The following is a 26,202-nucleotide window of genomic DNA, read 5'->3' as shown; positions in this document are numbered from 1 at the left end:
CAGGGCAGAGACATCAGACGTACCACAAGGGGTGAAGCCAGCACTCTGGGGGGCGGGCACAGACCTATTCAGGTCCCGGGTGCAACTCCTCCCTCCCATTTGGTTGCAGATCTCCCTATTCACCACCGGGCTGCCCCAGCCTGCCTCCTGGAATTCCCCAGTCCTGTCACACACAAACCCAGACAAGGAATACACAACCTAGCAGAGGCGGGCTCAAATGGTTAGGCAAGAAAATACCTACTTTCTAAAAGTGGTATTAGCAAACACAGAATATTAAAATAAACTTTACTAAAAGATACATTTTATTATTCTGAGTCCAGGAATACTAAACTCGAATTTCTACCATGTTCTCTGTGTCTGCTAGGATTATAAACATGTAACAATCCAGCAGCCCATTCTAGCCTATGGAGAACAGGTAGCCTCGCAATAGTGAAAAATGAAAATGGCTGTAATTCACTATTAGGACATGCCACACTCATCAGGGCTTGTTCTACCTTATACTTACAATGCACCCTACCCTTGGGCCTACCATAGGGGTGACTAATATGAAGACAAGGTGAGGTTTAGGGACTGGCAAGTGGGTGCCAGTACCAGACTGCACACAGGCTCTGCAATGGCAGACCTTAGACACGTTTTACAAGGCCGCTTCTGTGGGTGGCACAACCAGTGCTGCAAGCCCACTAGCAGTATTTGGATTTACATGCCCTGGGCACACTGAGTGCACTGTACTAGGGTCTGACAAGTAAACCAAATATCCAATCATGAAACCATGAATCAATACATCGATTTACAGTAGGGAGCACTCACACTGTGGCACTGGACAGCAGTGGCACAGTGCCCAAAGCACCTAACACCGGAAAAACACATGAGGCAACAGCAAAAATGGAAGGGAGACCCACGCCAATGGTGCCAGGTCTAACAGCATCTATCACTACAAACTGTTTAAGCTGTTTCACCATGTGTACACCTCTCGTGTTTTGCCCGTGAGCATCACTCCAGCCTGTGTTGACCACTTGCTCCTACTTGCCTCACTCCACCTTGTGTCCATTGCTTCTCAACGTGTCCGCCATTCTCCCTGTATCTACCATTTTAATTTTACTTCCATCATTCAATCCCTTTCCGTCCCCAAATTCTATCCTGTGGCCATCCCTTCACCTTCTGTTGAGCACTGCAGCATTTGGCCATCACTTCACCCTGTGCCCATGCTTCACCCAGTGTTCAGCACTTCAACCTGGCAGTCAGCTCTTTTGGCCTCACTACAATCTGTGTTCATCATTGCTCTTCAATCAATCAATCAATCATTGAATTTGTAAAGTGCTGAGGAGGGGGGGTGCTGCTGCTGCTCGAAGAGCCAGGTCTTAAGGAGCTTCCTGAAGGTGAGCAAGTCCTGGGTCTGCCCCATATGGGTGGTGAGGGTGTTCCAGGTCTTGGCGGCTAGGAAGGAGAAGGATCTGCCACCGGAGGATGTTCGTTGTGTTCATTGTGCCATTAACTAGATCTTTTGCCATCCCACCACTCAAAATCTATTGATGCTAACTAACCAATTACATCTTCCACCGCTCATTCTGTACCCATCAGTACGCCTGTGAGTGCATCCCAATCTTGACCCCTTCTCTCCACCTTGTTTTCATTACTTCACACTTTTTCTTTTTGTACATCCCTTCTATAAAACGTTATCCATTTTTCATTAATAAACCTTTTGTCCATCATTCCACTTTGTGTGCATCACTCCTCCCTTTATTAAATCTACCTTTAAATCAAATTACACATGATTCTGAGAAAGGCGCTCCAACTGTACCCATAGCTAGCTGTGGGAATGCAGTAGTTTCTTTCTTTTTTTTTTAACTGCAAAAGAATTTATTTAATTCTGTTTTTTTTTAACACTCTACCTCCAAGTGGCCAATTCTACGAGCTAGTCAGAAAGTTGATCCATTCGATAATTTACCTAAATGTCCCCTGTACTGTTTTTTTAATTTTATTTTTTATTTTTTATTGAAGTCCTTAATAGCAATATAAAATTATAAATAATATACAGTCAATTAACACTTTTAAAACTCTTTTAGCATAGAAAACATTTACATAAGCCTAATAAATAAGTCATGTACCATACACCAAGCAATCCAAAAGCAAGGAATTAGTTAAAATCACAATATAAGCATATATTGTGCGGTAGAGCTTTAAAACTATTATATCAAGTGTTAACATAAATTCCTCTTTATTTTAATCAAAAAATGCCCCCCAGATCTTATTAAATTTTCTAGTATCGCCAACTCGTAAAAAGAAGGTCCACTCACTGCTTTTAACCCTTTTCATCTTATGTATCGACTCATAGATAGATGGAATCTGCTATGTACGCCGTTGTTGTAACAAAAGAAATCTAGCCACTGCTATAGCAATATATAACACTTTAGCCATTTGGACAGGAAAAGAAAGATCAGGATCAAAACCGTACAAAATTAATTTCTCATTCACTATGATCTTGATACCACATTCGATCTGAAGATAGCGGAAAATCTCTTTCCAAAATTTTGAGATCTTGGCACAAAGAAACATGACATGTGACCAGTTAGCTGGAGAATGAAGACTACATCTAAAACAATGTGGAGAATGATTAGGATACATTTTGGAAATAGAAAAAAGTGTTCGGTAAAGTAGCCACTTACTAAAAATCAGCATTCTCTGCCAATTTTCCAGTCGTAATGTGCTAAAATTAAATTTATTAACCACTGACCAAACATTCAGCCTGATTTTCCTGATCCAGTCATGTTTTAATCGCCTTCTGATTGAGATCCACCTCTCTGCTTTGGGCAAGATGATGCTTCCATACCCCCGGTTTTCTATCGGGTACTTCAACTAAACACTCATGAACTAATTGACTTTGTTGGTCCAACTGAGTAATATCTAGTTGAGCAAGGAATTTGTACAAAATGTTATATGACCCTAGTAGAATGGAGTTTCCAGTAATTAATTGAGACATTTCCACCAGGGTGATCCATTTCCCATTTCTCAGAAAATCTGCGACTTTCAAAAATCCTGCGGCAGCCCAATTAACAACAAGTTCTAAAGATTGTGTAACACCAGCCAGTGGCAGAATGCTGGATAATAAGGTTGTTGAATTAATCATGGGGATAAAATATATTTTAAACAGAGCCTGACGTTAAAAAAAAAGCACTGTAGGGACTTATAGCGGACTAATTTGGGAGATTTAAACATTTGCAGAGGAGCATATATCTGATTTTCTTTGCACATTACATCAATAAAAGTATTTATAAATAGTTTTTTTGTTTGTAGTTGAAATTTAAATCTGGATAAATACTGTGCAAAATATGCGTTATAATAATCCCTGAGATTTGGAAGGGCAAGCCCTCTCTGGTCCAGATCTTCATATAAGGTGCTAAGTGCAATACGAGGCTTTTCTTTGCCCAAATAAAGGCTGTAAACATGGATTCAACTCGAGTAAAAAAAGAGCCTGGCAAAGAACATGAAATGGTTGAAAATAAAAAATTAAACAGGGGAAGAACAGACATTTTGATTAAAGCCACACGGCCTAAAATAGATTATGGCAGAGAATCCCAACGTGAAAACAATGTCTGAACCATTCGAAGAAGGGGATCAAAATTCAGGTGATATAAATCCCTGACAGATGCCGAAAAAAACCTCCCAGATATCTCTTGGGTCTAGTATTGGTACAAGAGAGAATGTCAGTATGTAACTCCAAAGCTACGCCCCCGCATTGTAGTATTTTGGTTTTCTTTTTATTTATACAATATCCCCCTAAGGCTTCAAAGTCCTCAAAAAGCTGAAATACTTTAGCTTGGACTCTCAATTCAGGTTTTATAATAAGCATGATGTCATCCGCATATCATTTCAGTTTTGCCATCGATGGAATTTGAGGGGGTATTTCCGCACAGTTCCTTATTGCTATTGCCAAAGGCTCAATGAAAAAAGCAAAAAGGACTGGCAATAAAGGACATCCTTGTCTTGTGCCTCGTTTAACTAAGACTGACCCAGCCACTGAGGTGTTGATGATTACATTAGCTTTGGCATTGGTATACAGATTACAAACAAAGGATATCGGGGCATATTATCAAGGGGGTTTATCTCCGCTTTTTTGGCTTTAAAAGCCAAGAAAGCGGAGATAAAATGATCTCCCTATTACCAAGCTGTCGCTAACACCAGTTAGTGACAGCTAATAGGAGATAGCGACCATCTTGGGCCCGGCTTTGCATGTCAGTGATATTTATCACTAATGACATGCAAAGTGGGCGTGCCAAGATGTTAGCGACTGGAAACAGTCGCTAACATCGCTATCTCCTATTACCAACTTTTGGAGATATTCGCGCTAAGCGCGAATATCTCCAAATGCTAACACCTGCCCTGAGCAGTTCTTAGCCATGTTATCCAATGGGAGGTGGATAACATGGCTAAGAGCATTTGCTCGATAATGCATGAAGATCGCTGACTTTTCAGCGATATTCATGCATTGCGGCCATTTTTTATCGCATTTGCGATAAACCTTGCTAATAGCAAGGTTTATCTGCGATAAAAATCGCCGATTTGCGGCGATAATTTTTGTCTCTAAACAAGTTAGAGACAAAAATGATCGCTAGTTGGTAATATGCCCCATCATTTTAACAGAAACCCCAAAGTGACCTAAAATAACAAACAATGTCTCCCACACCACAAGGCCGAAAGCCTTTTCAGCAGCTAATAAAAAAACTAAAGCAGGTATCCCCCGTGTCTCAAAATAATCCAAAGCCTCAATTAGCTAATGAGTATTAGTAACTAACTGTCTATCCGCAATACAACCATTCTGGTCTGGATGGATCAATTCCGCCGTACATTGATTAAAACGTAATGATAGTAGTTTAGTTACTATTTTGTAATCCGAGTTAAACAATGTTATCGGACGATAAGAATTTGGATCTTCGCTATTCTTCCCCTTCTTCAAGAAACTTACTACATTACCTTGTCTGAAGGATTCTGGTATTGTCACTCCCTCTAGCATGGAATTTATTAATGTAAGAAACAAATCAGAAAGTGTACAAAAAAAAACTTTTAAAAGTTCCGATGGAAACCCATCTGGGCCGCAGGCCTTACCATTAGGAAGGTCTTTAATAACTCTCTCTAATTCCTCCTTAGAAAATAAACTAGCCATGGCTTGTTGTTCTTTTTCTGAAAGTGTAGGTAGTTCATTATTATGTAAGAAAGTTTCTAACAAAAGGGTATCCACTCTCTGGGGCTGGCCATAGATAGATTCATAGTGCTTAAGCATTATATCTCCTATTTTAATCGTGTCATCTGTCACTGAATCAGTGAGAGGACATTTTAACGCTTTAATTTGATTCGCAGCAGCATGTTCCCTAGCCTGCCAGGTCAAAAATGTACCCGTGAAATTGCTTTCTTCATATATCTTCTGATGTTGTTGCCGAAAGACAGCTTCGCTCTGAGCTTAATAATTTCCACTAAGACCACGTTTGGCCTGATCAAGCTGATGTTGATTGGCTATAAATGGATTATATAACATTGTAGAGCTAAGTGCTTGCACTTTTTGCTCTAGATTTCTCTTCTTAGCTCTAATTTCCTTTAAATTGGCCGCATCCTTTCCGATGATTATTCTACGGATAAAGGCTTTAAGTGAGTACCAAACTATGTTTAACGGAGCAGACTCACTATTTCGAGTAAGGAATTCTTTAATCTCTACCTTCATAAATTTAACCCAGACTTCATCACTCAAATATTGTCTGTTAAACACCAATTGTTTGGGTATTTTTATAGAGTTTTCTAACTGAGTCTCTAGAACTAACATAGCATGATCCGAAAATCCATTATAGAGAAATCTCTGCTGACTGAAACAAAGATTTCTAGAGACTAAAAAAAAATCTATACGTGATGAGTACTTAAATCTACCTGACCAACACGTAAATTCTGCTTTGGTTGGAAAATGTATACGCCATGGATCGTGCAAATTAAGGGTAACTCCGTAATTTTGCGGAATTTTAAAGGATTTAGGTTTTAGCTGTCTTCTTGTCTGAGTAGAGGATTCTAATATAGGGTTTATAAGAATATTAAAATCACCCCCAATTATCACATCACCTATAACAGTCAGTAAAGATTGAAAGAGCTCTTCATAAATCTTAAAATTGTCTTCGACCGGCGCATAGAAACTAACAAAGGTTATAGGTCTCTGTCTATGTTTAACTGTACATGTTACCCAAAACCAAAGCCCCAACTGATCACTTTCAGAATTTATAACCTCTGCTTGAATGTTTTTGTTTAAAAAAATAGCTGTCCCTCTGTGGGATGCAGAGGATGAGGAAAAACCTCGGTATGAAGCCTAGGCCTAAATGTAGAGAAATCGGATAGTTTTATAGTTGAGATATGAGTCTCTTGAAAGAGAATTACCATGGGGATTTCTGTTTTGATCCACATTTCTATGGCCAGCATTTTCTTATGATTATTGAGGCCATTAACATTAAATGATACCATGTTCTGTTGTTGTTTGCTAGTCATCAAAACAGTCTTAACAAAGTTTGCAGCCGTTTCGCCCTCATGAGGAAATATAGAAAACCTAGATTGATAAATAACCAAACAAACAAAATAAAGGACTTCATTTTTTCCTTACTTTTACTCCCAAACCACCCCCTGTGGCCCTCACCACCCTCCATAGTGCTCCCAAACCTACCCCGTGCCCCTTCCTCCCAGAATGTGGTCCTTCCTCCCTCCACCACGCCAACCACATTTTCCTTCCCCCTAGCAACCTGGTTGTCATGTGATCCTGCCTCTACCACCCCAGCAATGAGAACAAATGTACATACTTATCTTCCATTGATTAATTGAGTATCTAATGGAAGAATAGTGAATCCAGAATCTAAACCTGCTGCCTTACAACACAACTATCCACAACAAGAGTTAAGAAATAATGCTTAGTCCTTATACTGAACACACGATATAGGTAAAACAGAGGTCTTAGCTTTCCTTTCTTTCATTCAACCCTCATGGCCCTGTGATATCTCCTTTAATTATTCCTGGGCTTCATCTAAATCAAAGAACATATAGAATTTGCCTTTAACCAAGACTTTCAGTTTAGGCTGTTGGGCTATGGGAGCCTGTGCTCCATTGGCTTTAAACAGATGGAGAGAATTCCTTCCTCCTCTGTGCCGCCACTGCAGATATAGCCGAGAAGATTCAACACTTTGTTTTTTCATTAAATGCAAACTGTCTTTGTTGTATAGCTTTGGATAGTATTGTTTCTTTTATACGATAGTCTGTCAAATTTAATAATATTGTGCGTGGCAACGTAGAGTTGGGAAATGGGTGAGCAGGTACCCGGTGCGCCCGGGTTATAGTAAGGTCATCTTCAAACTCTGGAATGCAGTAGTCTCAGATACTTCAGCCTGTGGCAAATATGTCTCCTTGACCGTGGACTCACTGTGACTTCTCCAGTTCTGCCACGTGAGATTGAACAGAATAACTTATGCATTCCTTAGATTCACCTTCTATATGGTAAGGTGCCCAGAGCGGTTCAGCATCTATGAGTGGATAAGAATACTTACAGGGCATTTAAATATTGTGAAACCATGGTGGCGGTAATTACCTTTTTTCGTTTTAAGAAATTTAGATCTATATGTACTCTAGCATAATATTCCCTCCCGTAGATTGTCCAGAACAATGTGAACAAGTGCCATAAAACTACTTTTTGATAGGGCTTGCACACAAACGTTGCTAGTAGGCAGGTGAAACAAACATGCCCTCTGTGCACATTTTGATTCTCTAGTAGATAAAATAAAAGCTGCAAATTCAACAACATGTCATCATGCTAGCAAAGTAAAACCAATTAATAGAAGTGTGGCTCACTGATTAGAGCGGCAGACCCTGAGGCAGAGGTCTGGCCCGGGACCAGGGTTCAATTCTCGACGCAGCAGGGTCTTGGGCTCAATGTCCACGGACTCGATAATTCTCGCCTAGGTGCCTACTCTAATCATGGGTCCCACTCTGCAACTCTGGGCAATAGCTTGCTTAATCTCCACAACGGCCCCGAAAGCGCTAGGATGCCTGGTCTCACCTTGGAGGTGCCCAGTAAGGTGCATCTCACAGGGAAAGCCAGGAAGGGTTCCACAGCGGTATACAGCACCAAGATACCTTCTAGGTGATAGTGCGCTTTACAAGTATAGACACATTTACATTTACATATGCAGGGTGAATATAATGTTGTCCTGATAACAGTCCAGGGCATCCAAACGACAACCATTTGCTAACCATTAAAGCCATAAACTAGCAATTAAAATGTCATTGTGAACGCAAGGTTAATATATAAAGTCTAAAAAAGACTAGTACCTTTTTTAGACTTGATGTATTTACTTTGATACATGATAAAAGAGTCAACATAACCAACTATCAACTGCCATATCCTTGATAGGCAACAAATCCAAACAATGAAAAACCATCAAAACAACTCATGAAAACCAGTGGCTACCGTGACTAACACAACGCCCACTTTCTGTGTACTTCTTTCTTACTTTTTAATCAATTGAAGAAATGAGGTCCTCCGTGATCTAAACATGTCTCAAGCCAGATCAAAAAATCATTGAGGACGCTATGCTGCAAAAGTTGACTTCGCCTATTCCTGTAAATTGCTGCACAAGTTTCTCTCAGCAGAGAAATGTTGACATGCAGGTGACATGGGTATCTGTGATGCTACTCTAGGTCTGTGATGGCCAGGGCTGGCTAGTATTATTTGCAGAGGGAAGCCAAGTCAGATGCCCTTATCTAAACAATGGCATTGGCAACGGACCATCAAAGTTGAAAAGCCAAGCAGAAATCTTGAGATGGTTCTGGAATGAGATTGTGACTTATACTCCTGCCTGTGAGCAGTCTTAATGTATGAAGAAGTTTACAGTAAGGTTTTGCGATTCCTTATTTGCGATTTTTAGGGAATCGCAAATAAGGAATTGCAAAATGGGATGCATGATTTTATCCGCATAATATTTGCGATTCTGTAAAAATCGCAATTTTTACTGAATCGCCAATATTATGCGAATTCCTAATTGCGATTTCTCAAATCCCATTGATTCCTATGGCCCAAAAGGCCCATAGGAGTCAATGGGAAGGCATTTACAAATTGCGAATTTGAAAATGCGATTCACAATTTGTTAATGCATTCCAAGGGTGCAGAGTGGGGTCCAAAGGACCCCCCGCCCTGCACCCCTGAAATGTATTTTAAAGTGCATGTTTCACACACACATGTCCTAAGGACATGTGTGTCTGTAACATGAAAGTTTAAAAATTGCATTTTTGAGCATTTTGATAACTTTTCGCAAATTACCACGAGGTTCAACCTCGTGGTAATTTGCACCCCCAATTGCTAATTCGCAATTTGAAAAACAATCATGCATTGCTTTTAAGGAATCGCAAATTTGCAATTCCTCAAAAGCAATCGCATTTTTGGAAATCGCTAAAAATAGCGAATTACACAAAAATGTATGATGCATCCCAAAAACTTATTTAGGAATCGCAAACGGCCGAATTTACCGATTCGCACCGTTTGCACTTCCTAAATAGGTTGATGTATATGGCCGTATGCGTGGAAAGGGCAAAATCTAAAAGTGCTGTTTAGGAAAGCATCCACAAAAGAGATATTGACGATAAAGAGTGCAAGAGTTGTTAGGCAACAAGGGTTGACCAAGAGACATAGACCCTCATTATCATTTGCCCAATAATTCTGACGGGCCCTTCAATGGTAATTCCATCACAGCTGTTACCAAGGCCGCTGATAATGAGGGTGTAAGCGGGGTGTGTTGGTGCTGTAATGTGGAGGTAAATGGTCGATCTAAGGCAGCAGGCGAGCAATATGTGAATGTGGTGAGCAGATGTCCAAACCACCTTCACTCACAGAGGGCAATAAAGGTGTGCACCATGGTTTTAATAAAGCAGTGATTAAGAAGGGTGCACAGCAGGTGCCGTATCTAAATACCCTAGGAGGTGAGATCAGATGGGATTTGATTTTTAGATAACTTTCTTCTATTGTTTTCTCAGGATGTCTAAATTTATGTGCGTCTGTGAATGCTGAACGCAGCAACATCAGGGCTCCGGGTACTTGTAAAACATGATTGACTTCCCCAGTTTGATGAGGCACGTCACGGATCTAGCCATCCCTAGACATTATTCAAATTATCTATATACATGCTTGTTAGGCCTGAATATTTGAAACACTTGTCGTGATGTGCATGATTTATTTATTTTTGCGGGTACTTTTTAGAAATCTCTGGTTTTCCCCTTCCCGGTAATTCAGGGTGCAGAATTAGGAATTGTTAAGGAATTAGTCATTCTGGTCCCGGTACTCTTGTTAATTCTTCATTTCTCTCGTCATTTTCACATCTTTGAGGGAAAATACACAGATCCGCATTCTTCACATGAATTTCAAATTCCGATGGGGCCGATAACTGTTGTTATCGGCCCCATCGGAATCAAGAGGCCCCTCGTAATGAGGCCCGTAGAGTTTTGCCCTTCTGCATGCCAAAGGCAATATATCCAGAGCATCTTTGCCTTTAAAACCATTACTGTTGTAGTTTGTTCATGGCCTAGAGCTCTTCTCAGCAGTGCTGACTAAGCCTTGTTAATGGATATCTACTGCCCGATAATCAATGCGGGCTTCTCATTTACACAAATCACGGAATAACCCGTCGCATCTCTGCAGATTCCCTGAGTCCATTAGTCTCTCGCTCTGCTGATTTGTTCAGTTTTAACAGTAAGCAGCTTTCAATACCGCATTCACCTGCTACTTCGAGAATGTTACTGGCATTGCACGGCCGAGAACGTTTCATGTAAATTCACATTGGCCTGCTGTCAGTGGTTTTAAAAAGCTATGACATAGGTAGCTATATTTAACTTAAACTAAGGTGTCCTGAGTCAGACCCAAGAGAAGGAAGAGAGGATGAGCAGGAATCGTCACAAAAATGTCATAGTGTATGTAGAATGTGTTGATACATATATCCCGCATAGCAAACAAATAGCTTTACACGTGATTTATTACATAAGGGCAACCGATTCTCTGTAGTTAAGTATGAATTCTCACTCCTTGGGCATTCCCATATTCATCTCAAAATAACTTTGCCCTTGTCCAATGACCAATTTGCATCATTCTTGGAGGAATTTGCATTTGTGGTCCATCTCATTATCATGGCAAAAGTGCTGCAAATTCGTCAAACAAGTCAAAAGCTATACAAAGTGTTATTTAAAACAGGCCAATTTTCCAAATAAGACGGGATTCTTCATAGGCCAGTTTTGGCATGCGCAACTCACAGATCACTGTACAATAATACACAAAATGGTGCAGCAACTGCGGGCTTTGCATCATTCAGTGCTTTTTATAGGTGTTTTTCTGACCAGTCATTGTGGAGTTATTAACAAATAGCTAAGTGCCCACTGCGGACATGAATGTGCTTTAAATCTCTGTAAATGTTTGTGAACAGCAGATAATAATTTGAGAACTTCAAAAAGTGACATTTGTGCACCTGTGCTGAGCATGTTGATCATATTGATGAACACTGGTGGGCACCAGTAACAATGGTTTATAACCATCATCATCAAAACCATACTGAATCCCAGGATGGGGACCCCCACACCCTGTCATTTTCAAATGACACGTCTACCAAAAACAAACACACTAAAAGTCATATTGAGTCCATATAGTTAAAACTTTCAACAGACCCCAAGTTATGCTGGGTGTGAAAATAGGATATATTTCACTGTTTGGTCACAAGGTATTTTGGATTTAAAAATCAAACTTACTTCAATAAACACAAGCATCAACCAACCTACATTTCCAAATCAACCATTACAGGAAGTTGATATCCTTTGATTGTCATTTGACAATGATGTGAATTGGGGTATTAATAAATGCCCCCTCAGTGTGTTTGTGTACACTATACATGTTAAAAAATAGTAAGCCACATAACCCAATTTGATATTAATCAACATCTATATGGGCAAAAAATACGTGCACCAACCGTTAAAAGAGTTGTCAATCTATAAAAAAACAATGACATTTGCTGAAACATTAAGCTAAATGAGAGAGTTGACGGGATGTGAACAGTGGCTATAGCACAACTCCTATTTCTAAGAAATTGTAACCTATCTACCATTCTTACTTTTCAAAGTCAAGTATGTTTTGTTGCATAAAACACCATAATATACAATATCAGACATTACATCTGCTGTGATTGCACATGGGTGAAATCCATATTTAAGGGAGGATAACATAGGTTACAACAGGTTTGTAACACAATACAATACTTACAACTTAAGCTAAGCTTAACAAGGAGCATGTTACAATATATAGTGTAACACATCATAACCATAAAAACAAATAACCTTTCCACATATAGAAACGAATATGTTATCACCATACCAACTCAGATTCACTCCACCTACCTAGTCCCAAAGTCATACCCACTCGTACACTTTCAACGATACACTTAATCTGTGCTTCATTCAGGGCTCATTTGCACCTTTCGCAAGTGATTGCTGGCCTGGAGGTATGCAGCATAAAGTTGACACCAGGCTGGGTCAACAGAGAGATGCAAACTTCTGCTTCGTCTGAGGATCTCAGTCGAGGTGGCAGAACAAGTCTCCTCTGTGTCAGGCCGAATAGAGATGGCTTCCCAGACACATTTTAGGCCTTTTGATTATGTGGCAAAAGTGCAATAATGATGAAAACCGAAAAATGAATGTTATTCAATATGAGGTTAAAGCGATGTATTATATCGATGGCTCATCCAGTAAACTAAGTGTATTCCTGGTTACCATTGTTCATTCATTCTAGAAACAGAAGCAAGCATAGTTGAACAGGCATTTTACTTCTGAACTGGACAGTGAAAGAAGAACATAAAAAAATAAAATATAATGGTATTTCAAGCAAAGAGCACATTGGTGGCCATATTACGGTGATGCTATGCAGAAAGGCTTACGGCCACATGCATCAACCTATTTAGGAAGTGCAAACGGTGCGAATCGCAAAATTGGGCCGTTTGCGATTCCTAAATAGTTTTTTGGGATGCATCAAGCATTTTTGGTAAAATCGCAATTTTTAGCGAATTCCAAAAATGCGATTGCTTTTAAGGAATCGCAAATTTGCGATTCCTTAAAAGCAATGCATGATTAATTTTAAAATTGCGAATTCGCAATTAGGGGGTGCAAATTACCACGAGGTTGAACCTCGTGGTAATTTGCGAAAATGTGTTAAAATGCTCTAATTTGCATTTCAAAACACTGTCATGTTACAGACACACATGTCGTTAGGACATGTGTGTTTGAAACATGCACTTCAAAATACATTTCAGGGGTGCAGGGGGGGGGGTCCTTTGGACCCCCCCCTGCACCCATGGAATGCATCAACATTTTGCGAATTCTAATTTACGAATTCGCAATTCCCAGTGATTCCTATGGGCCTTTTGGCCCATAGGAATCAATGGGAATTGCGAAATCGCAAATTGGAATTCGCATAATATTTGCGATTCGGTAAAAATTGCGATTTTTACCGAATTGCAAATTTTATGCACTTGCAATCATGCATCCCGTTTTGCAATTCCTTATTTGCGATTCCCTAAAAATCGCAAATTAGGAATCTCAAAACCGGACTTTGATGCATGTGGCCGTTGGATGCATACATATACTAACTTTGAAGAGAGAAAAATGCCGATGAGACAATTACAAATATGGAATGTGCAAAAGAATGTTTTGGGGGAAATGTAATTATGAATTGAAATATACTCAATCAGGTCAAGAGAATGGCATTTTTGCAAATATACTCATCGTCTTTGAGATATTCCATTCCCACCATTGGGAAAAATGTAAACGAGCCAAGCAAATAATGACACCCAACTAGAGGCCTTGTGTGCAGCATGGACTAGTAATAGAAGGCTGAAACTGATATAGCTGAGAAATAGGCAGTGGTACCTTTGTAATATGACTGCATGCAGAACACAGTAGCAACCAAACAGATAAACAGGGTTCCTCACCAAAAAGGTAAATACCTGGGCCAAACTTTAAAGTGCAGTGGACAGAGTAACGTGACGGTGTGAAGAAATAGGGAATGACTACAGACACCACTTTTAGCCCAGTTCCAGGAGTGGTTGTGGCCACATGATTGTGTTTTGATGCTATTGCAACATGTATGCATGGTCTTTGTGAAGCTCACCCTTGTGCCTGATTCACAAGAAGCTAACATTGCCCTATCAACTGTAAAACAAGTCTTTGGTAGTTCATTGAAATAATATAAATGTCTAAAAGCACAAAAATCAGGCAAAAAGAACCAATCAGACAATGCTCTGGTAATCAGAATTATCTGGAACATTTCAATGAAAAGGAAACTGAATTACCAATACTATTGACCTTCATATCCACAAACGAAAAATAATTTCAACTGTTGTAGAAATACGTACTTGAGTCTGAGACCAATGCAAACATATGTCAAAATGGGTCTGGTATGTAGTATAAATACATTCAAGTGTGACAATAGCCACCCCACAGCTGGTGTTAAAAAATATCTAATAAATAATGGTTGAGCTGAGTGAGGGTGGATGCGGTTCAACCAGAAATGGTGTCCAAATAATATTTGATGTCACATTCGAGAAACAGAAAGCTTGAAAATAGTTCAAGTGGCGCCAAGCCATTTGCATTGTGGTAGAAGAGAGTGTGGTGAGATGAGAAGGGACTGGATTGTGGGCTGTCACTCAGGATTGAATGCTCAGCCAGAAGGGAAATATCACTAGGGCAGGAGATCTTCAAGTAGAGATGAGTGTTGTCCACATATTGATGGTAAAATATACCTGAGTCCATAATGATGCCGCTTAGGAGTTCAAGTCATAGATTGAAATGAGCAGATGCTAAGGTGGACTGCTTGTAGGACGGGAAAAGGTTTAGTGAAGGAGCAGGCAACCTTGATCTGTTGAGATTGATGCTTTAAATGTACGAAGGAGACAGAACAAAAGGAAATGGAGGCAGATTTGCTGTCTGTGGCTTGTAAAGTAGTACAAGAAAGCAAAGATCCTGTTGCATTTCCTGTAATACGGATAGCTTTAGGGATGGAGTTGCTGGCTCACACACACAAATAAACTAACTAATATCTGAAATGCAGAGTAGCTCTGATAAACCTTGATTTCAAAGAAACTGATATTTATTCTCTGCACCATGGGCAGATCCAGACTAAGATTGTGTACATTTATAAGACAACCGTCAATATTTTGCAAAAGAGAGCAACTTTATGAAGTAGTAGAGTATTTTGAAACCTTTGCAAAACTTCATCTGTTAGTAAAATTTCATGCAAAAAAAATGTGGTGAGAGATTTTTCCTACAAAAGACTTTCCTTCCTAATACGTAGTTCTCAGGAAAAAAGAAAATCAGGTTTAAGGTTTTTTCTGCAGCAAAATGCGCTTTTATTGGTAATTTTACCAGCTATATTTAAATAACGTAGCCAACAACTGGTGAACTTGTATAAAGAAAAATTGTAAAATTGTTGAAGTCAAATATGTGATTTTTGAACATTCCTAATAGAGATTGGATATAAAAATGAATAAAATCCTGAATGTCTCCATTTTAATATACCTCTTCACATATGCTGCAAGGTACGCCATCATTTTGTGTTATGCTGCTGATGGGGGAAGGCGGCTTGCCTTGCTTGCTGCTTTCACTGAGTTTAATGTTTGGGCTGAAATCAGTATGATCCAAGGCCTCTTTCGGCTCCAATCATTTAATCGCTGGACGGGGGCATGCGACAGGAGTATGAAGTCGGAGATGGCTACAGGGATATAGCACACCTGTTCTGCTCAACTCCTCTGTTTTAATTGAAATTGAAGACCAATATTGAATCAAATGATTATGAGAAGATTATCATGTCCCAGGGTCACCTTCAAGCTTTTTTGTATTGACACATTTAAAAAAAACAGATATCCTAACAATGAACCTCTACAGGGTGAACATCTTCTATTAATTACATTTTCTCTTGCAATTGAAACACCACACAGTGACTACTGTCGGAAAACATTCCCACCTCTAACCAAGTTGTATTTCTCATTCAAAATACAAGGACTACAAGTGGTTTAAAATATTTTATTGCAAGGTTGGTGGTCTTTTCTTAACAAAGCCCGTTTTTGATATGCCATCAACTTGAAACTTCTATCTGTGTTTCTGAACTCTTAAAAAATGAAGCAAGCATTGACAAAGCCAGTAGTTCTAGCTTTTATTTTGAACTCTGATAAAATCATTCTGCAGTGAATAAACAAAACAAAAATTATTTCTTTCTCTGCGCATTCCATCTATGATATATATGAGATAAAAAATGCAATGTGTCATAATTCTGTGTGCTTTTGAGCTGTAAAATAGCCCCTCATACATTGCAACGCAAGCACCCCAAATGCTGTGGAGTGACACATCAAACTGCCATTAGCATGAGCTGAGGGGAAAACATTCCTGTGGGTGGAACTAAAGCCCATTTCGTGTATATTTAAACAAAATATGTGTCTTTGAATCAGGCTAGTGTTCCTGGCCCATTTTTTGAAAGGGATGGCCTGTGGAATATCTTCACAACCAAAAAGATAAGGATAGATATGGATAGTGCCAGCAGTTGGAAACGCTGAAACTGTCCGGCTAAATAGCAGAGTGTGAATATTAATGCCATAGTTCATCATCTCAGCTGCTGTATAATGAATCAGACAGTCTTTGCGTCCAGTAGCACCCTTTGGGTTTTTGTACATGTTCAAGCATGAGGTGTTCTCAACGTTTGTTTCTTGGGGACAATAATGTGGACATACTGAGCTATGGGGTCTGATATAAATAGGATATGTAACCCATGGCGTGGAGGCTGGACATTCCAACCTTGGCTAGCTACTTGCTGTCCACACTCACAACTTGCGAGAGTAGAACCCAGAGAGGCAAAGTTACACTATCGAAGCAATGAAAGGAACTAAGTAGTTTTCAAAACATCCAGTAACTGACAACACTGCCACCTACAAAGAGTCACTATTCAGCTGATTAAGTTGCTTGGATTTTTGCATCCATCACCCTCTATTAAGCAAGTTCCTACTCTACTTTCAATTCTTTACAATCCCTTTCCTGTCAGCGTGTCACTGTAAATTAAGCTCTAATGTGAGGCCACTTCACTTCAATTGAAGATGCAACACAGACACGAAGGAGGGCGGAGAGGACCTGCTCACCCACCGTCCAATGGTGCAGGGCACCCTCGAGGGAGACGTTGACCTCTGCCTCCCCTGAATGGAGGTCAGGTCATGGCTCAAGTCGTAAAAAAAGAAGTGGGGGGACGCTGCCACAGGAAGTGACGTCGCGACAGGAAGTGACGTCACAAAAGGTGCCGAGCTCCTCGTCCCAGAGAGGCCAAAGAGTGAAGTCCAGCTGTGTAAAATAAGTGGGCGGATGCCGCCCACCCGCGTGGTACCCCGACTCGAGCCCTGGGTCAGGTCATCACAATGCAAGGAGTCAGCAGACATTCAATAACAGAGTTGGCCCCTGTTCCTACCCTTCGCCCCTTTGAAGCCTCCTGATGGTGGAGGGGCTGGGCAAAGTGTAGAAACTGCCCTCTGTTCCTGCTAATGCCTTTATGACTGCCAAGACTGGGGGTAGCAATGGCATGCCCCAAAAAGGCATAGTCAGAAGCTGCAGTCTGTGCCCCTTCACCTCTCTTAGCTCCCACTCTATTCCCCACTTCCTCCCTCCTCCGTGAGCCTCTGTTAGCGAAGAAATTGGGGAGGGGGCATGCTTAAATATTTAACTCACTTAAGGAACATTTATCATAGTGAGGTTAATTTGACAGTTCAGATATTTCCCCTTGAAAAACACTCAATAATAAACTTTGTTTTTGTTCGAACCATAAAATTATACGAAATCCATCATTTGCGCAGTCTTAAAAAATAAAAAATATATATATATACATGAGATCAAAGAATTAGAACGATAAAACAGTCAAACACCCGATTAAAAAGTTCACATCATGTTAAAACATTAATAAATGTGATCTAAAATACAAAACACGATTCCCCTTTTTTTTCCTAGACATAACTTCCACAGTATCCTTCAATTCCATAATTATGATGGCAGGGTTTAGTACATCAAGCACGTGACGGGCCTAAACGACCTGGGAAATACACTCAGTGACTTAATATAATTGTAGAGTAAAACGAACCATTGCCTTATGGCGCTGCCTGTTATGAGGAGGCGACAAGGTGAATCATTAGCCACTATCTAAACATAAGAAAGCCATATTGTCATGCAAATACGGCTTAATCGATAGCACTATGAAATAATCTAAATTATAATTGTTTGTTTTAATTGTGTTGAGTTTCTAAGTCTGATGACGTGAACTATTTAAAAAATAAATACCGCATACATACATGTATGTACCTTTTTAAAGCGATATGCAACATTCAGAAATGTTCAGCAGAGTTGTTTTCGCAACCAGCACAACGCTTCTGTGACTCAGCTGTAAGGTAAAGGGCTGCCCTTCTAACGTGGCAATTCGAAGTGATTCGACCCCGAGTCTATCTCATCATGAGTGTGGCTTTATTGAACCCGAAAACATCAATTTTAAACTGTCCACCCCTTGACCCACACGCGCCTCGCTTCTAGATCGAACGCCCACCTCAGTCCTGTCGATCAATATTATCGGCTTTGCACCATTAGACCGACCAGACAACACACAGCATACATTTTCAGTGCAATCTGTTTGCATCATAAAAGCGTCATAGATTTTCCGCAGCTGTTCAGCTGTGATTGGTTGACATTTCGAGCGGAAGCACCTCTTTTCCAATGTTCCATCGAGCAGAGCTGTGAGAGATTGGGTTCCCAGAGTCAATAGGTCAAGGCACTTTCTGGTCCAATAAAATAATTTCCCCGGCAAAGTGAAATGATCAATGTGAACCGATCTTTTTAATCCTTTAAATGTAATTGAATGTTTCATTCATATATTTTTTTAATATAACTGAAATCGTTTGCATGATATCACGCTTGAATTTGCCTGCACCCACCGGTATTCAAACCAAAATATGAACAGGGACATATTAAACCCTCTAATAATGAAAGCTATATGTGTGGACGAATCATGACTTTGCATTCATGAGAAAGGCTCCATTTATGAGAAAAGAGTGCCAATGCTGCCTTTCTTATTGGACAACCTTTGTTTCTGTCTCTTGTGTGAGACAGAAACAGAGGTTGTCCAATAAGAAAGGCAGCATTGGCACTCTTTTTTTGTAGAATATAAGGCAGTGGTTTGGCCTTGCTGCTTGGGAGCCCATACCCAGTGGTGTTTACTACCATTTATGAGAAAGGCATCTTAGGAGCTCATACAACTTGGTTCGTAAGTGGAGTGAAGAGTTGCTGACCTACTAGTTATTGATATTGGCTAGAATCACAACCCAGCTGCAATCCTACACCCAATCCCCAAACTACCTAAACAGCAAACTAGTAGAAGCAGGGAAATCCAGAACTCTGAGAAGCACCAACTCACTTCTGCTCATCTCTCCGAAACTGAAAAAGAAAACAACCCAGCACCGGTCCTTCTCTGGCAACATACCCAGGATGTGGAACGCACTCCAGATCGACCTCAGATGCACCCCCCTCCTTCTCTTGCTTTAGAAAGGACCTGAAACTCTTTCTTCTCAACCAATCCATTACCGACCAAGGCAACCATCCCAAGCATCAATAACCTAGTAGACTCCCCGCTCACTTCGACCTTCAAGGATGGTGGTTTTCTGACTGTGTTAGCCACCTGCGTCCTTCTCCCCTCACTGGATACATAAGTATTACGGGGCAGACTTATGAAAACTGGCGCATCCCCAGGGATGCGCCAGTTATTTTGCGCCGCTGCTCAGCTACCCATGGTGCGTCGCATTTACAATGCGGCGCACCATGGGGCAAAAAAGGCACAGATGCGTGACGCATCTGTGCCGTAAAGGTGCCGCATTGCTGGAGTTGCGTCGCAAGCGCGACGCAGCTCCAGCAAGGCTCGGGGGTGCCCCATCTTTACAATGCTGCGTCAAGCCTTACGCCTGCTTCAAGCAGGCGCAGGGTTTTGACGCAGCATTGGCCTGAAAGTGACTGAGTGAAATCTTATAGATTTCACTCAGCCACTTTTGCGAGGCGCACCTGGCCCGGAACCACCCTGCGCCGGAACGCCCACAAGTGGCGCAGGGCTTTACAACGTGACGCATCTGCCTAGATGCGTCACGTTGTAAATGGGTCGTAGGGATGCGCCACGTTTACGCCGCAGTTGCGTGACGCAAATGTGGTGCATTCCCAACATAAATCTGCCCCTATGTCTTCGCTTTTGTCTTTATTCATCCTCAGGTACAGCGATGTTATGCAATTCTTGTTCTTTGTGTATGTAAAGCGCTCTGATACCGACGGGTCTAGCTAGCGCTATATAAAACCTATAAATAAATAAAAAAAATGTAAACAATCCTTTGCGAGTCACAGGGCCAGATTTGGGAAAAACATGCAAGGCCCAGAATTACCAGGCCCACTTCTTCGTGCAGTTCTTTGATTCATGGGTCTTTACCATTCACATTAAGAAGGTGGAAAATTTGCATGTAAAATATTGGGTTTCATCAAAGCCATTCCAGCACCCACTTAAAACCCGAACCGTGCAGGGTGGTATCCTCTCTCGCGAAGGAGATTAAGGCCCTCAGGGGGAGTTCAGTGGTATGCTCTGGTTTGAAAGCTAATATATCAAAGTGAAAGTATTAAAACTGTCAAAAATGTGAATGTGGCTGTTTCCAATCGTCTAAAAATGTACAGCATGTTTTTCATTACTGAGCATATTTCTCTGGGACGGACCTGGGTCTTAAAGGTTCTCAGACTCCATAATCCCATGGATGCCTTATTTCTTTGACTTCTGTAACACTAATAAATTGCATTTCTCACAGTAGTAGGATTCATCTGTCACTGTAATCCAGATGAGAGGCAGCCGTGGGGAGGGGTTTGGGCGAAGGAGATTTAGGATTGCCTGGATAAAGGGACCGCTGCATACGACAGCGCCTCCGCTTTGCAGTAAAATAGGGCAAACCTCGCTAATCCATGTGACATCTCTGTTTTGATGAATGAGCTAGATTTATGTCTGGTAGAAGATGGGAACAGTGAGAGGAGAAATGCGGAGAGGTGGAGTGGGGGTTGGAGGGTATTTGGAGTGGGCAAGAACTGGCAAGAACTGGCATTCAGGGCTGGGGCTCTGGCATATATTTGCAGTACATCATAGGTGGAATGTAGCCTGCTTGGTACATGTGGAGTTGGTGAAAGGTGTAGTGTGGAGGGAGGAAGAGCTGAGTCGGAGTGAGGTACAGGTGGAGTGAGTCAAAGTGGAGTGGGGGAGGTGGAGTGGGCGGGAAGTGGAGTAGGTAGAGTTGGATTGGGTGATGGTTGAGTGACAGAGTTTGATCTGGAGTGTGTGTGTGTGATGTAATATGGAGAGGTAAACCTGTGCGAGTAAGAGTGAGGTAGTGAGGGAGAGGCAGAGAGGAGGGGGAGAACAGAGATGGAGAGCAAGACATGCAATGAGTGAGATGCACTGAGGGAAAGGAAGAGAGGGAGAGGTTTGTAGTGAGAAGAATGGACTGGGAAGGATTGGATTGGACATAAGTGGGATGGGGAGAGGTGAGGTGTGGAGAGGGGAAAGGATAGAGTTGGAGTGGGTAAATGTGGTGTGATTTGAAGCAGAGTGGGTCGAGGTAGCACGAGCTAGAGGTGTCGGAGGTCGAGTTGGAGTGGGTGAGAGGTGGGATGAGGTAGAGATGTAGAGGCACAGAGCAGAGATCGGGCAGAAATTCAGAGGAAGAGGGGGATGATTGAGGTGCAGTGAGGTTATTGAAGAGACGGGGTGCAGTGGAAGGAGGTGGACTGTGAGGAAAGGATTTGTACATAAGTGCGGTTTAGGAGAAGTGAGGTGTTGAGAGATAGATAGATGTGGGGTTCGGACGGGTCTACAATATAATCTGGCAGTGCTGGGAGGGCTGGTCTCACAGATCAATCTAGGGGCTGGTATTTAGCTGTTTGTGGTCCTGTTTTATGGTCTGGTTTGACGGTGATTACTGTTAATTTCTCTTATATTATCACTAATATTGTTTTGTACAAGCAAAAAATGCTGGCAGTCTCCCATACCTTGCAAAACACTTATACAGCTTGTCTTTGCAAGTTGAAAATTACCGTGATTTGCAAATATAGGCTACTTTATTAGCTATCTAATATGCTGATGGCGGCACTTAACACTTGGCGCCCAGGCCTATTTTCTGTACTAGTCCGACCCTAGGTACAGGATGTGGTACACGAGACAGCTGAAGTGGGAGACAGATTGAGTGGCAAGGGTTGGAGAGGTGGGGATAGTTAGAGTGTGGCAGAGCGTAGAGATAGGTGGAATGTAGAAGAGGATGAAGGGATACGTTTGACGCGGGACCAGGTAGATCAAAGTAGGGTGATGTGTGTGGAGTGAATTACAAAGAATAAAGGGAAGAAGTGGTTGGGGCAGGGGTTGAGAAAGGGAGAGGTGGTTGTTGAGGGTTAGAAAAGACAGAAGGAGGTGGGGTAATCATAGATTATTTTCCCTCCTTGAATGTGAAGCAGCCTTTCCAATGGAGGGAGCACCTGAGAGACTGCTGGTGCCCTTAAGGAAACTGTCACTCCAGCACACCTTTGAGCTTCACACAACAAGGTGATGAGCATGGAAGCTGTCTTGCTTCCTCACCATCTTGGTTTTAAGTTATAAAAATGAAATGAAGTGGAAATCCAAAGCTAAATGAAAGAGTCTTGGTAAAGCTAATAGGTCCAGCTTTTTACTGAAATTGCCTGTTCATTGATTGCTGACTTTGTGTGGAGTGATATTGTAATCTCACTGCAATGATTCATTCCTGCAAGGACATCACACAGTGGCAAGATTTGCCTCAGACATCCATGGAGAGAAGCAATGCATTCACACAGTGCGATATTGGGGAGGAAGTGCCCATTCCTTGGGGCCTTCTGTACCACTCTTCCTCATCAGTAGGAGTCATGATTTCCTGGAAAGGGCTAAAATCCCAACACTGCAGTGGCTTGCAGCCATCGGAATTGCAGTTCTCTTGGTGTGCCCTTCTCATTCTCAGGGGCTGACAGTCTCTGGGGGGTGGGAACCGCATGTGTTCATTAGTAAGAGCAGGCATCCTTCTGTGCTGAAATTGGGCCCCTGAGCTGCTCTTCGCCGCTGATAGATCTAAGCAGATGCGGTGCATTGTGCCAAATGTTCCCAGGGAGGAGCAGAACATGCATGACACTCCCCCTATGCTGCTGATGCTGAGACAGCATGCACACATGACAGCTGCTGCATGTGCCTCCATCAGAAGCTTGCTTCTGCCTCAACCCTACTCTTCTAGCCTCACATGTATTCTGTCATATGAGGATATCTGAAACCATCAGCTGGCCCATGGGCCCAGCATGGAAGTCTGCAAATAGACTATTTCCTTAGACAATCACCAGCACAAAAAAGTCATGGAGAAAATATAAACTTATTTCAGATGGTGCTTGCTGAGCCAAAATAGGATGGACACTTCAGCGATGCAATGGCTGGAGGGAGCTCACCCAGGCATGCCATAGCTGAATGAGGTTGATCAAAAGCACTTCTCGGTGAAGTTTCTTCTACTGTTGTTTGTTATTTAGGCAAAGTGACCTCTGGCAGCTGTCTGTAATGAATATAAGACCTTACATTGAATGCGTTTACAACGTGGTCGTTACAAAGACTGCGTTTCCTAACACACTTCTGGAAAAATGCATGGAATTATTTTAAGTTTAAATTCATTGAAATGCCTGGGAATTAACCAGTGATGTTCTGTAACTTATTTGAGACTATTTCTGTAGCACTAATAGTGGGCATGAAGTGCTCGTTTTGCCCTAGGACTGATGCCTGCACAGTTGAATGGGGAAATTCGGTACTGGTACCAAAGACTATATCCTCATGTGTATTTTTGTACTTCTGTGATTTGCGGTATTTCCAATTTGTTAGGCCATAGAATGGTAGTAAATCCATGCAAATAAAGATGACTGAATATTCTATTTATTTTGACTGTATCTTTTTTTAACTCTGCATCTTTTTCTCATATATTCCAGATTTGTACATAGAGAGCACCAACACACCCTTAATTGGAATCTCCCATAAATGCACAAGCAGCCACCATGGCAGAAGATGCAGATATGCGCAATGAGCTGGAGGATATGCAGCGACGTGCTGACCAGATGACTGATGAGGTGAGGGGGATGTCAACAAATGGCACATGATGGCCTTCATTTACATATATCACTCATACATATATCCCAACAGCATGACAGCCTGAAAAGAATGTCCACATAATATCCGGTGGGGTGTTTGCTTAGGTTTCATTGAAGAATATGCCTGTGGCATTAATATTGGGGAAGATCAAACCTGTATTTATATATTAAAGTTAACAAACATTTATTATAGCATTACAACTCTCAATTGAGGCCTATACTAGTCTTTAACCCCTTCGACGCTGATGACGAGCTGAGTAAATTTCTCGTACGCTCATGATGAGCTGAGCTCGTCATGAACCGCGGGATTTTCGAATCTTCAGCGCACAGCGGGAAAATGCGCCGCACCAATGGTGCTAAGGACCCTGCCCCTAGGTAGTAGTCTAGAAGGCCTATATCAAGGGAGAGTGTCTTTAACGATAGGTGTAAGCCACAGCATAAGTGCAATAATGTTATTAGAATATTCCAACGATTGAGAGTAGAGCTTTTAAGTGAAGCACGGAGAAAAAGATAAATAAGCATTGGAATTTGGAGCAAAAGGCCCCTATAAGGCACTCCACTGTCTTTAAATGGGGCTTTAATGGAGCTCCTCACATTCCAGTGCTGTAGTTTCAAATATGGTCAAATGACTTTGAAGAAAAATCATAAAAGACTATCTCAGACGTATCTGTCCAAACACCAGCATAAGTAAAACCCTTTCAAAAACTAGAAGTAACCAGAAAAGTACACATAGTTTGCCTTCTGATTAAAACTAATGTTAATCAGTGTAACAGAGTTACACACAAGCCCTTTTACAGTGGATTTTCTAGAATTGAATATTTCTCTGCTCTTTTGCATGGGCGCAGAGTATCTCAGAATTTAACAAAGATCTACTAGATTCAAATGTGCCTGGTTGAAATTTAACAGATTCATAGCATGACACCAAGGGGCATATTTACAAGCCCTTATTGCCACAGGAACATCATTTTTTATGATGCTCCTGTGGCGATAAACCCTTTGCCTTATTTACAAGGCAGCATTAAGCAATTTAACTTGGATTAGGGCATCTTTGTAAATAAGGCTCCCTTTCACACTACACTTAGTGTGAAAGGGGCGTGCAATGGGTGTTGTGGTGGGCGTTCCGCCTCAACACCCTTTGATTTTCATATTACCCCCTATTTACAAGGGTGGCGTAAATAGGAGGCAGTGCCAAAACTAAGTTCAGAGAAAGGCTTCATTTCTCCTCAATTTTGCTGTTTCTATGTGTGTTGCATTGTGCATACGGCGCATCCCTGTGTTTTAAGAATGGCTGAGCGTGGCATTAGCAATGTTTGCTTAACGCCACGCTTCAACATTTCCTTGTGAATATGCCCCCAAATGTTTAATCCAGTGATAACAAACTGTGTTAACTTGTTCCTGTGTGTCGAGGTTCACCATTTAAATAAATAGGAAGAGAAAACTCTGCTGTTTATTGGGGTCTATTCTTTATTATAGTACTGGTGGCTTTGAGATTCATCGACAACCTTGTAAAAGGTACCAGTGACGACTCTGCTCTTTTACTGTGATAATGTCACTTCCCAAACTGCCTTACCCAGTTTAGTTTTCATATGCACCTAACAAGTGAAAATCACTGTAGTGGGTCTCACAATATGGTATGTGTTGCATGATGGATAGTTTGCCCCCTTTATTGTTAGTGTTGTGCACCGATGTGACCTGTATTGTTTTTTTTTAATCTCCTTCATGCCCTTGGCTTAACATTTTGCACACCTTATCTTTTTCAGTCTCTGGAAAGTACACGTCGGATGCTACAGCTGGTGGAAGAGGTGAGTCTTTCTCAGTACTCTGGGTTTCTATTGAGCTTCAGAATTTTAATCAAGTACCAATGAGCCCAAAGCGTCCATATGTTTGTAATTTAGCTACAGCCCTCCACTGTGT

The 26,202-nt window shown here is 41.4% G+C and overlaps 1 protein-coding gene across 2 annotated transcripts in view; it reads left to right on the top strand.

The window, feature by feature from the left end:
• Nucleotides 1-26,202, top strand: part of LOC147709107 (synaptosomal-associated protein 25) — a 282,645-nt gene that overhangs the window by 92,532 nt on the left and 163,911 nt on the right. For both annotated transcript variants that reach the window (XM_086927713.1, XM_086927714.1), the window contains exons 2-3: nt 24,130-24,267; nt 26,049-26,090. In XM_086927713.1, the coding sequence (XP_086783839.1) occupies nt 24,196-24,267; nt 26,049-26,090 (114 nt within the window). In that variant the 5' untranslated portion in view covers nt 24,130-24,195. The remainder of the gene's footprint in view (nt 1-24,129; nt 24,268-26,048; nt 26,091-26,202) is intronic.

Source organism: Lissotriton vulgaris, chromosome 6 (genome assembly GCF_964263255.1).
Source record: "Lissotriton vulgaris chromosome 6, aLisVul1.2, whole genome shotgun sequence".
Lineage (NCBI taxonomy): Eukaryota > Metazoa > Chordata > Amphibia > Caudata > Salamandridae > Lissotriton > Lissotriton vulgaris.
The sequence above is the reverse complement of the archived record's forward strand: the minus strand, read 5'-3'. Positions and strand labels throughout refer to the sequence as shown.